Genomic DNA, 15,820 nt, shown 5'->3' on the forward strand with positions numbered 1-15,820 from the left:
CAGGGCTGTGGTCCACCCTGTGGCTGGTTTGGTTGCTCAAAGATGCCTGGGCAGGCGATTCCTCTCACCTGCTCTTCCTTGTCAGTGGCTGGCCATGGCCCGGTTATCTCATCCTGTGTCTTGAGAGCGTCCCCCATGAGGGCATCCATGCCTGTGCCCTTTGGTCCTTGACTTCCCCATGGTGTTGTGTGACCTTTAGGGGATGTGTGTGTTTGCTAAGGTCACATGTTACAAGGATTAAAACACTGAGTGCTGGGTTTCTAAAAACAAGAAGACTGGTGACTCTTTGTGCCAAGAATTGACTCTGCAAATGTTGGCACCACAGTGATCCTGGGTGTCTGAGCACCTGCGTGTACCCACCTGTGCCCGCCTGTGCTGGTGTGTGCCAGTGTGTGCTGATGTGTGCCCACCTGTGCCTGCGTGTGCCCTACCTGTGCCAGCGTGTGCCTGTGTGTGCTGGCCTGTGCCAGTGTGTGCCATCCTGTGCTAGCCTGTGCTGGTGTGTGCCAGCATGTGCCTCTGTGTGCCGGCCTGTGCTGGCGTGTGCCCCACCTGTGCCAGCATGTGTCCAGTGCCCTGGTGATGCTGGTACGAGGCAGAATGGCTCAGGTCAGCTGGGGAGGAGAAGCAACCTGGGCCTCTGACCTCTGACCCTAGAGCCTGTGCCACGCCTCCCCTAGGCTTTGGGTCATTCTGTGTTTTCAACATTGACTTGAGGGAAACTCCCTGAAGTCCTTTCCTAGGGGAGTCTGTGGTCTGGATGCAGCGGGTTTGAAATTTCACGTGCCCTTCCCTTCCTAGGCTGGTTGGCCCCTCCCTGCCAGGCTCAGGCCTGCTGGCCTGTTTCCTTCTCAGTGAAATGGGAAGCAGTACTGGCCACATGGACCATCGGTAGGAGCGGCCTGGCACCAGGTCAGCCAGTACAGCCTGATGTGTGTGGACTAGTCATCCCATCTGGAGTGACCAGACCCCGGACATCTGACCTCTGGGGTGTTAAGACATTTCTGAGGTGGCCTGACCTCTGACATAACATGACATTTCTGAGGTGGCCTCACAGCTCATCTCCAGTGTGTCATGGCATATCTGAGCTGACCTGATCTCTGACATGACATTTCTAAAGTAGCTTGACCTCTGGTGGGTCATGACATTTCTGAGGTGGCCTGACTTCTGACCTCTGACATAACATGACATTTCTGAGGTGCCTCAAGCAGTTTTTACTGAGGGTCAGCAATGGAGCCGTTTTCCCCAGTGTCTTTCGTGGTGGAGACGCCCAGTGGACGCGGATTCAGCGTTCCTGCAGAAAGTCGCGGGGTTGCTGTTCTCCTGAGTCTGTGTTGGGGCTGCTGGCGTTTAGGGTAGATGGGTTTTCTTGTCCAGTGGCTGCACGGAGCCATTTCTGTCACTCTGTGGCAGTGACGTGGCGCTGGTGCTAGCGGGGTCAGGACACCAGGCCTCACGCTCTGGTTTGGGTGAGAAACCGCTGTGCACGCTGAGGCCATTTGTGTGTTTGGACAGAATGTTCTCCTTCCGGGTTTTCCGGAGGGGCAAGCGTTGCAGACCGCATGTCTGGGTTGGGGGACCTGCTGTGAGCGGGACACTGGCCACCCTTTGTGAGTCACTTGTCCTTGGCTCTATCACGGGGCGACACCCTCACGCCTCACCAGCCCATGTACTCGGGACGCCTTCCAGTATTGTCCTGTGATTTCCCCGACTTGCAATTGAATCTTTAAATGGGAGATTTTTAAGGAAAGAGGTGTTTGGTTTTTTAGTTAATTTTTTCCCCTTATCAGGAAAGACAGGACTGTTCCACGCAGAGCGAGAGTGACTTTAATATGTGTCATTTTTACAGTTTAGGAGTCGTATTCTCTAAAGCAAGCATTCAGAGTGTACTTGTAAGTCGCGTTTCATGGTAACGCGTTAATGGTCTTTATATTAACGTGGGTGGTAGCTTATCGACATGGGAAAAATAAATGACAGTGAGGACAGCTGTGACTGGATAGGGGAGACAAGCGTTGTAGGGTCTTGTCAGTGGGACAGCTGCTGCCTTAGGGTGGCCACGTTAGCCAACATGCTTATCAAAGCTACAAATTCCATCTGAAAAATAGCAAAGATCTAATGAGAAACAGTTGGTTCTGATGTCAAGTGCTTGACGTGCTTGTGCCCGTGGGTTAGCAGCGCACTGCACTGTGGTGGTCAGCGTTGGAGAGCTGGCCTGGGGGCCCATGGGTGGACTGTGAGGCGCCTCCTTGCTCCTTTATTTCTGAATTTTAAGCTTGAACTCCACTTTCCCTTCATAGGGGTCGTGGGGGTTGTCGAAGGTCACGTGATCGGCCAGGATCTTGCACACAATGACGACTTGCATGTTCCTGGGGACGTTGAGAAACTTGGCGGCCACCAGAGGGTTGCTGTAGTGGGGCTGAGAAGGGCGTGTGGAGAGAGCACACATGTTAGGGCCTCGTGGCAACTGTCGACGCACGGGTGGCCCGGGGGCGACCCTGTTGTGGCTCCGTCCCTGTAAGACCTGAGTGACGTGTCGCCAGCACGTGGCCTGCCACATGCCCGCCCCCACTGGGATAAATGTCTCCCCACCTCACCACAAGGAGGGCTGGTCTGGAGGGGACAGACAGTACCAGCAACAGCTCCAAATTGTATTTGATGACAATAAAAATAAAAATAAAACAGAAAAGCAAGAGCTTTGGAGGAAATGCTTTGAAATGTATATACGGTCCTAAAAGGATTGGGAGGCCCTCAGAACCTAAAAGAGTTAGACTCAGCATTTTCTGTGAGAGTGGTGTGTTTTCAGGTCATCATGGGGACGCGGGTTTGGGAAGACCAGAGCACTGGAGGTCAAGGTGAGCTCAGCGATTCCTTGCATTCACGTTTGTGGGGCGAGTGTTTCCTTGTGCTAATTGTTGCTGAGTTTGAGACGGTTCAGCAGCAGCTGTCTGGGAAAAGGGGAGACACACCTACCTGGGCCTTCTTCCCATAGTAGGGGAAGTAGTGCAGGCTGAAGGTACCGTTGGGCGGGTAGTACTCCACCTGCAGGGGCCGGCCGTCCCCGTGGGGCTGGTCCTGGGGGCAGAGACCACCGCCTGAGGAAGGCAGCATCTGGGTGTGTGTGTGTGTGTCTGCATGTGTCTAATGTGCCTGCTTGTGTATAACGTGCATGCGTGTGCCTTGTGTGCAAGTGCGCATGTGTGTGCACTGTGTAGGTGACCACGTAAACGCTTTATTGCACAGTTACCGTAAACCAGATCTCATCTTCACAGTCAGCACCAAGATCCCATTAGGGGTGCAGTTTGTCAGTTTGCAGCACCCCTGGTGACTTCTCAAGCTTGCATTTTTACCTTCTCGAGTCCTTGTGGGATAATAAAGGCGGACAGAGCCAAGAACGTGCCTGTTGGTTCGCACGGTGGGGAAGAGCTGTGTGGGCTACTCTCTGGGGTGAGGTCAACATGCGCTCGTGGGGTTTGTTTCATTTTATTGTCAGAGTCAGTGAGTTGCCTGATGGAGAGCTGGAGCTTGTCAAGAACAGATGAAGGAACCCTGGTGTCTGCTAAAATCTCAAGTCAGCCCACGTGTGTGCCAGGCGGACCCTGCGCCCCGGGGAGCTCCCTGCTTTGAGGGGTCTGGTGTGTGGAATCCCTGTGTGGGGCGCCCACTGCCAGAGGCAACAGTTGAGGGTGTAACAGTGAAAATAAAGTTTAGAAAATATTCAGTGAAGACATTTAGTTTTTTCGTCTTGTACTTAAAAACGACTTGAGGAAAACTGTGATAAATTAATGCCAGCTCTTAGTGGCCTGTGTACACACACTGTAAACAACTGTAGCTGCTGTGGTCCGGCACGTTTCTGTAAATGAGCAAATAAAAGGTCAAAACCAGGAGGTACCTTGGCTTTTCCACACTGCCCCAAACATTTTGAAGTTAGTGATGTCCTGTCCCCGATGCTTTTTGAAGCAAAACAATAACTAAGGAGCATTGTTCTCTTCCTGGGTGCTGAGCCTGTGTAATAAAACTGTTGAAGTGGTGGTTCATGCGATCGTGTGTCTGGTTATGAGGCTGCAGTTGAGACGTTCTAGGGAAACCAGGGAAGTTACCCCCGCAGGTTGCTCACGTAAAGGAGACGGCACGGGCGGCCGCACTCACCAGGAAGGCGCAGTCCACCCTGGGGGCTGTGCTGTTGCTGGGCAGGAACCTGACGATCTGGAAGGAAAGGCATTGGCAGCTCTCATGTCGGCCGAGCATAGAGGGACCTGTGGCTCCCGGCCCTGGGAGGGGTCCGGGGGGTTCCTGTCCCCGTCACCCTGGCGGCTGTCGCCAGCTCCTGCTTCAAACCAGAAGCCCCGCCCCAGGGCTGAGGTCTGGGCGCTGGGGGTTGGCGAGCTGGGCAGGAGTGTCAGAGCTGAGGCTGCCACTCCCAGGCGCTCTGCGGGCACTGACACGGCACCCGGGCAGACTTCTCCGGCCCACTGTCTCCCCGTTCATGCCTTTCTCGCCTCCTGACATCCCGGCCCTCGGTTGTGCCTCCTTGTTCCCAGGGCCAGCAGAGCGCCTGCCTCCCCCGCACACCTTCCCGGTGTGCACAGCCCTCCTGTTCTGGGCAGGTGAGCTGCTCTCACACCTGCTGGGCAGCCCTAATGAGCCCCCAGCTGGGCCTGGGACGCGTGTGCAGTGCACGACTGCATGGCTTCCTCTAGGCCTCAGGAAGGAGTATCAGTGGTGCCCCACGCAGGCGCTCAGAGGTCCTGGCCTCCAGGCTGCACTTGCTGGTCAGCGTGGAGCGGGTCCCCTCCCCCAGCCAGATCCCGCCCCTCCTCGGGTCTGGGCCAAGATGCCGCTGCTCCCCTGCACCCGGGTGGCTAAAGGACCATGCCCTCCTGTGGTTTGCTTGAGTTGGCTCTGTTCTCACGGTCGGCCTCCCTGCGTGTCCAGCCCTGGTGGGCCCCGGGCCCAGGTTGGAAACCTCTGCTCTGGGCAGTTCCCAGGTGTCCTTCCAGCACCCGCACACAGCCTGGCTTCTGTCTCACTGTTGTGCACACGTGGCATCCGGCCACCCTGAGCAGCCCTGTGCTCTGCTGCTAGGCGTCCAGATGCCACGGCCCCCTGAGTGCCGTGTCTGAACGGGCGGTTCTCAGTTTGTGTGTGAGAGACGCAGCCTCAGTGGCCAAGGCCACAGGTGTGTGCTGTGGGAGGTGCAGAGCGGGGAGGGGCAGCTGTGCAAGTCCAGCCCCACCACCCCTGGAGCCCTGGACAGGAGGGTGCACGGTCACGAGAAGGCTGACCCCCATACCACAGCCATCTCCCAAGGACCCCTCGCTGCTCACCCTGTTCATTTTAATAATAAAACACGGCTTTCCTTCTGCAAAGCCGAAGCTGGGGTCCACCAGCCCCGAGCAGTTCTGCAGCATGTCGGCCGTGAACTTGCAGGAGAACTTGGTGTGGTTGGGGGCCCTGAAGCTTTCCTGGAAGAAGTACTTGTGGGAGGTGCAGTTGATGTTGTCCTCTTGGGATGCTGGCGAGTAGCCTGTGGGGACAGACACACGAGGGCACTGCCTCCAGCCGCAGCCGCCACCGTGGTCTAGAGGGCGGCGACACCCACGTCCTGCGGTGACGTTCTCTCAGAAAAAGAAAGAATAGGACTGTGGAAGCATTTTAAACTTTACCTGCCAGGAAGTTGTGGAGGGTGAGTGTCAGTTCTGTCCAGGTCCTGTTATTGGAGATGTTGTAGGAAATGTCCAGGCCTTTGTCCCCGTAGACGTCCGGCCTCAAAGTCACCCCTGGGAAGAGAGCGTGACACTCCTCCTTAGCTTCCCCAAATGTTTACCACATCCACGCTGTTCACCATGGCATGGGCAGGTGGCCCAAGAGCCATGCCAGCCTGGAGGCGAGCGTGGGATGTAGATGTAGGATGCTGTGGTCCAGGCTGCGCCTGGTTGGTTCTCAGAGGTCCCAGGTGAGGAGGCTGTGGCCAGGCGTCCCTCTGCACCACAAGGAGGCCCCGGGGCCCTGCCCACCCACCTGGGAACCATGCAGTCGGAGCACCGAGGCCTGTCCGATGCCTGAGGTGGGCGGGCTCCCTGTGCACATGAGGCCTGTGCCAGCGCCACCCGGTGGCCACGCTCGCTCTGCAGGTGCCAACTCAACACAGGGTCTAACCCTGGTCTCCCAGTGAAGTTGTATTTGAAGGCACATCGGAAAACTCGTGACTGGTGTTGGTTGAGTGAAAAAGCAACCTAACAACCTATTAATTGTAAAACAGGAAGAGTCGACGTGTACAAGTGTTGACGCGGCAGCCCTCGGATCCCCCAACCTCACGTCTAGGGTGCATCCTTCAGCTTCCTGTTTCTGTGACTCCAGATGCAGAGATGTGTGTCCTGTCTCCTTCACGTGATTGGGTTGCACTGTGCCTGGCCCGCCTTCCTCACTTCCCGACGTGGGTCCTCATCCTCCCTGGCGGCTCCCCCGACTCTCCTCCTTCCCACGACTGCTCCGTCGTGTGTTGTTCTGGAAGGCTGCGCGGTTTATTTGGCCAGTGCGCAGTTGTTGCGGGTGACTTCCTAAGTCAGTGAGTGAGGGATCTGTTGTTTAGACGGATGCTGTGACGGTGACAGCTGTGCGTGGTTTAAAGTAAAAGCCGTCAGAAAGGTCTAAATTTAGGAAAGGGCCAGCTCTCCACTGCCGTCTGGGCACACCCCACGGCCTCTTCGTGTTGTAGTAGCGCGTTCACCAGCTGGCAACTGGCGCCTGTCCCGCCTCCCGTGACCACCTGGCCTGCCCTCCATCCTCTGGGTTTTGAAAGGCATATCATACATCATGGTCACGTTCTCAAGTTTGTGATACGTCACGTTCTGCTCTGGAATTACAGTGAAATCCTGTGCTTTGTTGGTTGATTCTGAAAACTGTCACCCGGCACAGCCGTCTGGGGTCAGGATTGTTAGAGGACGACCCGGGGGCGCCCGCCTGAGGGAAGTGTGGGTGCGCCCCCCGTCTGAGCTGCCTTCTCTTAGCTTGTGGATTGTGTTTTCCTCCCTGGGTCACAGCGACCCCGCTGCGGGTGTTCTGGGTTGTTACCGAGATGATAAACGCTGAGCTGCTGGGTGCCGGGAGGGGCGGCACCCGCCTTGGGCTGTGTTCTGGTCTCTGGGCAGACGGGCCGCATGCGATCGTCTTGGGTAAACCGCCTTCCCTTGGGCTTGAGGGCTGCGGCCTCCAGGTCTCAGGCCCTAGAGTCCTGTTGTCATTTTGGGGCCAACTCAGGAGAGGAGAGCGGACGCTCAGCCTAAGCCCACGCTCCCTTGAGGAACAGGACTGTGGACAGAGTGCCCTGGGGAGAACCAGGGGTTCTGAGTGCGCCCCAGGAGAGCTGCCTCAGAGCCGAGGGGCGTGAAGCGGGCACACGCTCCCCAGTCCGCCACGGGCAGCCTCTCGTGTGCCTCCCGGAAGCGCTCTCTGTGGCCTGTAAGCATGTAAAGGAAGTGCTGTAAAGACTGTCTCCGTAATCAAACCTTCTGTTTTGATGATTAAACTAAACCCAAAGGCAGACTTTATAATCCGGGGTCATCAGCCTCATCAAAGGCAGCGGAGGAGCCATCCACGCCCGCTGTAACCCTGAAGCCCTGGGCCTGCCACAGGTGGCACGGAGGCCCTCGTGGGCTCTGGGCTTCCTTCCTGAGTGCTGTGTTCTGACTTTGTGGCATAGCCCGGTGCAGGGTCATTGTGTCCAGGCACGAGCCCCGCCCCCCCCACCCCCTCCCCCAATACCCAGCGGCCGCGTTACCCAGCGGCCCTGTACCTGGTGGCCCCGGTACCTGGCGACCCTGTTACCTGGCGACTTCAGCTGGTCCTGGTAGTCGGGGGTGTACGGGTCGATGGTGCACATCAGCACATAGATGCACAGGGCGAAGAGTCCGGTCATGACCACGTAGAAGGCCACGTAGTACAGGCTGATCCACACTGCGGGCAGAGGCGGGTCCAACACGCTTCTCAATCATGGGGACACGCAGCGTGAGCTCCCCATCTCATGTCCTGATGCGAGCAGCTCAGCGGTGTTCAGTGCACTCACACTCTGTTGTTCAACCGTCACCTCTATCCAGTTCCAGAACATTCCCAACGCCCAGAGAAACCCTATCCCCCTTAACTTAAAAGTCGCTCTAAAATTTTTAAGTTTTAGGAACATGACTTTGAAAATACTGTTCTCAAATCTAAGGCGGCACCTTTGGGGCCAGTCCTCAGACATTCCCACCTCGAAGGCGCCTGCTGTCAGGGATATTAGAGCTGAAATGGGCCTTTGGGGTCATCTGGTGAGGGAGGTGAGGCCTGGCCGGAAGCTGGGGCAGGGCTGGGTCCTGGGCACCTGGATCCCGGCCCTGAGCTGCTGCTGGGTAGTCCTCGGCCCCGTTCCCCTGAGCGGCCCCTGCCTGCCCACCTGCCCGCCACACATACCCCAGCGGGACAGCGTGCGGCCCAGCATCTGCCCCGTGTCTGGGTTCCAGCAGTAGTGCCGGAACTCCTCCATCCGCTGGCTGCACGACTTCTTCTCCTGCAGCGCAGCCATCGTCCCTGTTGCTGGAGGCCCCCTTCCTGCAGGGTGAGGCTGCTCCCCACTTGCAGACTGAGAGGAGAAAGACCTCCTCTGGCTTTATAGTCTCCCCCATCGGAGGTCAAGGGCGTCGTGGAGACGGGCCCGGGAAAGCGCTGTGGCCGTGTTATCAGACCCCAGCCGTCCAAACAGCACGCTGGGCGGGTCCCCTGTGCGCTCTGGCAGGTCCCCACTATCAGATGCCCCTCCACCTTCTCCCCCGGGCAAGTCGGGGCGCCAGCCCCTCCTCCCTGGATGCCCTTGCCCAGAAATTTATCTGTCTGATAACGACGAAGGAGAAATTCCTGCATGAACAGCCAGTCGCTCACCTCTGCCCCTTCTCTCCTTCCTTCAGGAAGAAGGATATACAGAGCATGGTCAGCGCGAGGACGGGCCTGAACTGGCTCGGACGGCCGCTGAGACACTTCCTGGTCTGAGACCCTGTGCAGCAGGATCAAGATCACGAAAACGCAATTGCTGGGGCTCCTTGAGTGGCCCCCCAGGGAGAAAGCATCCGACGGGCGAGAACAGGGCCGGGGTTCTGCTCTGGACCAGGGGCTCAGAGGGTCGCGCCTTCACCTCCTGCCACTCTAGGCACTTAGTTTCGGCAATGAGCATGATGTCCCCTGAGACCCGCTGTTGGGCTGGGAAGGGGGCCCTTTACCCCTTCTGAGTGTCTATAGAGGAATTCAACGCCATATAGTCTGGAGGTGCTTTTCAAAACTGAATGCACAGCAGTCCCGAGAGGTCTTGGTGAAATGCACATCCTGACTCAGGGGACCCAGTGGCCTGGGCATCCTATGGGCCATGCTCCCAGCTGCAGGGTGACAGCCATGTCCAGGCTGGGCTGCTCGGCCGACTGCTCATGGGTGTCATCTGGGACACCTGAACACCTCTGACTCCTGTGCCACCCCCGAGTTCCTGAGCCAGCTGCTCTGCCGGTGGCCTGAGCCTCTGGACAGCTACAGGCCCCCCAGACTGTCTTGTTTCATGACCAGAACTGAGAGACCTTGGTGGTTTACATAGCTGGGGCTGTGACATTTGCTCCCTAGCGTGTTTGCCTCTGTAATTAGGTTGAAAGGACAACGCCAGGTGAATACAACATGCCACAGAAGCTTTTTTACAAATATCTCGTCAAAACTGATTAAAACAATGGGTATTGTATACAAAAATCTAAAACTTGACTCGCTGTCACATCTGGCTTTCACTCTGAGGGACCCATGTAGCCAAATTTGAAGGTTTCTTTGAGAGGAAGAATAATGAAAACTCTAGCATTATTCTGCCTTATTTTCTTTAGGATGGTTTAGCATTTGTTAGCAAAGTGAGCACCCGAAAATTCAGATGGAATCGCACCCTTTTAGCTTGGACTCCTAGTTTCTTAATGGACCAATACTATGCATTTTCCTTAACACTATTCCCATTCACGACTTTGGAATTTTAGGGCAACAAAAACACAGAGTGTGGCATCAGGCTGCAGGCTGATGTCCACAGCCTGTGGGCCAGGGACCTGGTGTGCCAGGGCCTGAGGGCACAGTGAGCAGCTGTTCTCCATGCAGCAAATGCCATCCTCGACTGTGAAGTACAGAGATGCTCTTGAAATGAGCAAAATGTGAATTCTTTCTGGACTTCTTCCCCACTTAGTCTCTGGATTCCCAGAAGCGTGCAAGTATGTGCTGAATTGCACACGTGTTATCAAAACGACCTTCTCGGGACAGGTGCCGGTGGGGAGACAGGCAGGGCGAGGACGCTGGCAGAGGGCAGCTTCCCCAACAGTGTGCTCTGAGAATGTGGGACCGATGCCCCATAAGGAGTGGGCTCCAGACAAGGTGGGGGCACACCCCAGGTTGCCAAGTCGAGAGCCTAGACCTCCACCCCCACCTGGCAGGGATGTCCGAGAGAGTCAGCTCTCCTGGAGTGGAGTCCGAGAAAGCCAGCTAAAACCAAAGGATCAAGTAATAGGAAAATTTCCAGGTTTCTACTGATAATCACTCATCAGACCAAAAGCCAGGAAGATTTCAAAATGAGTGAAAACAAGACAGTTAATGGGGGCTGACGTCGGCATGCAGAGAGGCTGGGATTATCTCAGAGAGATTTTAAAGCAGCCTTGACAAAATGCTTAGTGAGCATTTGTGAGCATGCCTGAGATGAATGGGACTAGAAAGCCTGAGCAAGGAAATACCTTTAAGGAAAGAAACAGAAGAACCAAATGGAAACTTTAGATTAAAAAAATACAATAACCCAAATAAAAAGCTCAGAGAATGGTTTCAACATCAGAAAGGAGGGGACAGAGGAAGGAGTCACTGACATGGCAGAAATGATGATAGAAATGCCCTGATCTGAACAATAGAGAGAAAGTAGACTCGGCAAAGAAATGCACAGAACCTCAGTGACCCGGGGACTGTGATAAAGATCTGACGTCTGCGTCATTGCAGTCCTTGGCGGAGAGAAGAAAGAAGGCAGGGCTGAAAACTGCTCATAGAAATAACGGCTGAAAAGTACTCACATTTGGCAAAAGACATAAACCTACAGATTCAAGAAGCTGAATGAACCCCAAATAGGATGACCCCTCAGAAATCCATGCCAAGATGAATTGTAATTAAACTTCTGAAAATTACACACACACACACAAATCTATGATGCAGCCAGAGAAAAGCCATTTGAATGACAGAAGGTTTCTCATCAGAAACCAGAGGCCAGAAGGAAGTCGCACAGTACTTTCAAAATGCTGAAGGAAAGGTACTGTCACCCTAGTATCCTAACTCCAGCAAAAATGCCCTTCAGGAATGAAGGGGATCCAGACATCTCAAATGAAGGAAAGGAAAGGAAGGTAATTTGCCATGAGTAGGCTTATCCTAAAAGGATGGCTAACGGAAGTTCTCAAAACAGAAAGACAATGTTAAAAGAAGGCATATTGGGGCATTAGGAGGGAAGAAACAACACAGTAAGCGAATATGGTAAATACTATGGGCTTTCCTTTTCTTCTTGAGTTTTCTAAATTATATTTGATGGTTGAAGCAAAACTCATAACATTGCCTGACATTGTTCTAAATGTATGTAGATGAAACAGTTACGGCAATTGTATTATAAACAGAGGAGGATAAAAGGTGAGATTTCTGTACTTCACTGGAACTGATAAAATGACAGCAGTAGAATGTGATGTTATGTATATGTAGTGTACTGCCTACAGCTACCAATAAGAAGCTACATGAAGAGATGCACTCGAAAATACTATAGATAAACCAAAATTGAATTCTAAAAAAGTGTTCAAGGAACCCACAGGAAAAAGCAAACAGAGAAATGTAAACAGAGCAAACAGAAAAATGATAGACTTGAGCCCTAATGTATCGATAATTACATTAAACGTAAATGGTCCAAGCAAACGAATGAAAAGACAGAGACTGACAGAGTAGATTAAAACACACAGCCCAGCTCCATGCTACCTGCAAGAAACTCACCTTAAAAATAAGGACATAGGCAGATTGAATGGGAAAAGATAGAAGAAGATATGTCTGCAAATATTAACCAAATGAAGCAGGAGTGGCTATATTAATATCATATAACGTAGACTTCAGAGTAGAGAAAATTACTGGAGACAGACATTATATAATGATAAAGGGTCAATCCACCAAGAAGATATAGCAATTCTCAATGTGTATGCACCAAACAACAGAGCTGCAAAATAAGTAAAGCAAGCTGATAGAACCGAAAGAAGAAATAGACAAACCCACAATTTTAGAGACTTCAGCACTTCTCTCTCAACAATTTATAGAACAACTAAACAGAAAATCAGCATGGGTATAGACGAACCCAACAACATCGGGAGGCAACAGAGTGTTGTTGACATTGTTGACTACTCCACGCAGCACAGCTGAATGCACTTTCCTTTTATGTGTGGAGCATAGACGAAGATAGACCATATCCTGGGCCACAAAATAAAGCTCAACAAATCTGAAAGAATTGAAATCATACAGAATGTGTTCTCCAACAACAATGGGCTCAAACTAGAAATTAATAACACCGAGATAAGGACAATCTCCAAACATGTGAAAACTAAATAACCCACTTCTAAATAACCCGTGAGTCAAAAAGGAAATTAGAAAAAGGGAAATTAAAAAATACATGGAACTGAATGAAGACAAAAATATAACATCAAAATTTGTGCTAAAGCAGTGTTAACAGGAAAACTTATAGCGCTAAATGAATATATTAGAAAAGAGGAAAAGTCTGAAATCAATAATCTAAGTTCCCACTTCAAAAACCTAGAAAAAGAAGAGAAAAGAAAAGCAAGCAGAAGGAAGAAATAAAAGATAGAAGCAGAAACCAGTGAAATTAAAAACAGAAAAGTAAAAGAGAAAATCAGTGAAACAATGAGCTGGTTCTTTGAAAAGATCTATAAAATTGACAAAACCAGACAAAGACAGCACAAAAAAAAGAAATTGCAGGCCAATATCCCTCGCAAATATAGACACAAAAATCCTTAACCAAATATTGGCAAATTGAACCCAACACTGTATAAAAAGCATTATACACTGTGATGCAATGAGTTGTATTCTAGAGATGCAAGGCTGGTTCAATATTCAAAAATCAATCAGTGTGATCCACCACATTAACAGGCTAAAGAAGAAATATCACATGATCATATCAACTGATGTGGAAAAAGCGTTTGAAATAATTCAACATCCTTTATGATTAAGAACTCCCAGCAAACTAAGGGTAGAGGGGAATTTACTCAACTTGATTAAAAGCATTGACAGAAACTCTACAGCTAATATCATCTCTAATGGTAAAAAACTGGAATGTGTTGACCCCAAGATCGAGAGCAAGGCATGGGTTTCTTCTGTTTGCATGCTTATCAGCCTTGGACTGGATGTGGTAGCTGCTGTGGCAGGCAAGAAAACAAAAGGCATCCGGCCCAGAAAGGAAGAAATAAAACCATCCCTATTTTCAGGTGACGTGATTGTATATGTACCAAATCCCAAGGACTCTACAGAAAAACTCCTAGAATAAGTGAGCTCAGCAAGGTCAAAGGATATGAGAGAAAAATGTCCAAAAATCAACTGTATTTCTATGTGGTAGCAATGAACATGTGGACACTGAAATTAAAAACACACCACCATTTACAGTTGCTCCAAACAGAAAGGAATACGTACAATGTGACAGGACTTGTGTGCTGAACGCTTCACGGTGGTGATAAAGGAAATTAAACATCTAGAGAGATGGAGACGCATGTTAACGTTCACACCTGGAAGACTCGATGTGGCAAAGATGTCAGTTCTCCCCATATTGGTATAAAAGTTTAGCATAATTCCTATCAAAATACAAGCAAGATTTTTCTGTAGATATAGACAAATCTATTCTAAAATTTATATGGAAAGGCAAAAGCACTAGAATAGGTATCTTCTTCTGTATTTTAAATAGATAGTTTTTTGAAATGTCTTTTTGAAAATATTTTTGAAAAAGAGAAATGCAGTGGGAAGACTCAGTCTACTCAATTTCGAGGCTTATTGTGCAGCCTCAGCAATCAAGACAGTGTGGTGTTGGTGGAGGGACGGACACCGAGACCAGCGAAACAGGATAGAAAGTCCGGAAATAGACCCGCAGTAATACGCCCAACTGGTTGTTGACAAAGGTGCCGAAGAGGCTGCATGAAGCCTGTTCAACGAGTGGGGCTGAGCCACTGGACGTCTGTGGGTGAAAAACGAACCTCAACCTGTCTCCAACCTTGTAAAGGAATTACTTCAAAATGGGTGATGAATTTTGATGTAAAAGTATAAAACTTTTAGAAAAAACGTGGGAGAAAATCTTCAAGATCTAGGGCTAAGCAGAGAGTTCTCAGACTTGACATCAAAAGCATAATCCATAAAAGGAAAAATTGATAAATTGGACTTCAGTAAAATTGCAAACTTTTGTTCTGTGTGATCCCACATGGAGAGGGTCAAGGCCAAGCTACAGCCGGGAGAAGGTGTTTGAAAACCACAAATCCAGCAAAGGACTGGCATCTGAGACGCAGAAAGAACTCTCAAAAACTCAACAGCAAAGAAGCAGGCAGTCCACTTGGAACGTGGTCAAAGGCACGAAGAGACATGTCACCAACGAGGATCTACAGACGGCAAATGAACACGTGAAAGGGTGTCAACATTGTCAGCTGTTAGGGAACCGCACATTAAAAGCACAGTGGGATCCCAGTGCACACCTCTCAGAATGGCTACAATAAAAAATAGTGACAACACCAAATGCTGGTGACGGTGCTGAAAGACTGGGTCACTCACACGTTGCTGGTGGGAATGGAGAATGGCACCGTTATCTGGAAAACAGTTTGCCAGATTCTTTTTTTTTAAAGATTTTTTTTTTTTCCTTTTTCTCCCCAAAGCCCCCCGGTACATAGCTGTATATTCTTCATTGTGGGTCCTTCTAGTTGTGGCATATGAGACGCTGCCTCAGCACAGTTTGATGAGCAGTGCCATGTCTGTACTCAGGACCCAAACCAACGAAACACTGGGCCGCCTGCAGCGGAGTGCGCCAACTTAACCACTCGGCCACGGGGCCGGCCCCATTTGCCAGATTCTTAAGAAATTAAACGTGCAAATACCGTACGACCCAGCAATTACACTCTTAGGCATTAATTCCAGAGAAATGGAAATTTATATCTGCACAAAAATCTATATGTTCATAGCAGCTTTATTCATGATAGCCTCAAACTGGAGTCAACCCAGATGGCCTTCAGTGGGTGGATGATCCAACAGCGGTCCGTCCACACCGTGGACGCTAACAACTCAGCAGTAACAAGAACAAACAGCTGGAACACGCAGCAGCCTGGGTGAATCTCTAGAGATTTATGTTGCGTGAAAAGAGCCAATCCCCAAAGTGAAGTTCTGCCTGGTTCCATCTATAGGACCTTCTCGAAATGACAAGATTATGGAAACAGAGAACAGACTGGTGGTTGCCGGGGGTCAGTGTGGGGAGGGGAGGGGCGGAGGTGGGTGCGTCCGTAAAGGGGAAACGGTCCCGTGGTGACCGAATGCTCTGTGTTCCCCGTGTCAGGGTCAGTGTCCTGGCTGCGCTCCTGAGCTACCGTCTGGGAAGATGTCGCCACTGGGGGAGACTGGGTGAAGGGTACACGGGGTCTCTCTGGATTATTTCTTACAACTGCACATGAATCTACAATTATCCCCAAATAAAATGTTTGATTTAAAAAAATCCAAAGGTGTCTAGGAAACACTGCCTGCTGTTCCCCTGTTAGAG

General features: G+C 51.2%; 1 protein-coding gene across 1 annotated transcript; it reads right to left on the minus strand.

Annotated features, from left to right (window-relative positions):
- Positions 1 to 1,811: 1,811 nt before the first annotated feature.
- On the minus strand, positions 1,812 to 8,681 carry ATP4B (ATPase H+/K+ transporting subunit beta). The gene is made up of 7 exons (XM_001504090.5): positions 8,443 to 8,681; positions 7,825 to 7,953; positions 5,664 to 5,777; positions 5,325 to 5,524; positions 4,147 to 4,203; positions 2,971 to 3,072; positions 1,812 to 2,416 (listed from the first exon to the last, which is right to left on the minus strand). The coding sequence occupies exons 1-7, from the start codon at positions 8,552 to 8,554 to the stop codon at positions 2,255 to 2,257; spliced, it is 876 nt and encodes a 291-aa protein (XP_001504140.1). The 5' UTR covers positions 8,555 to 8,681; the 3' UTR covers positions 1,812 to 2,254.
- Between the last annotated feature and the right edge of the window lie 7,139 nt (positions 8,682 to 15,820).

This window comes from Equus caballus, chromosome 17, assembly GCF_041296265.1.
Source record: "Equus caballus isolate H_3958 breed thoroughbred chromosome 17, TB-T2T, whole genome shotgun sequence".
NCBI classification, from domain to species: Eukaryota; Metazoa; Chordata; class Mammalia; order Perissodactyla; family Equidae; genus Equus; species Equus caballus.

Excerpts from the sequence above, each read along its gene's own strand:
- ATP4B (XM_001504090.5), bottom strand. The coding sequence starts at position 8,554 with ATGGCTGCGCTGCAGGAGAAGAAGTCGTGCAGCCAGCGGATGGAGGAG. Across the intron at positions 5,778-7,824 it reads GGACCAGCTGAAGTCGCCAG|GGGTGACTTTGAGGCCGGAC; the intron begins GTAACAGGGTCG and ends CTCTCTTCCCAG. Across the intron at positions 3,073-4,146 it reads GGGTGGACTGCGCCTTCCTG|GACCAGCCCCACGGGGACGG; the intron begins GTGAGTGCGGCC and ends CTCTGCCCCCAG.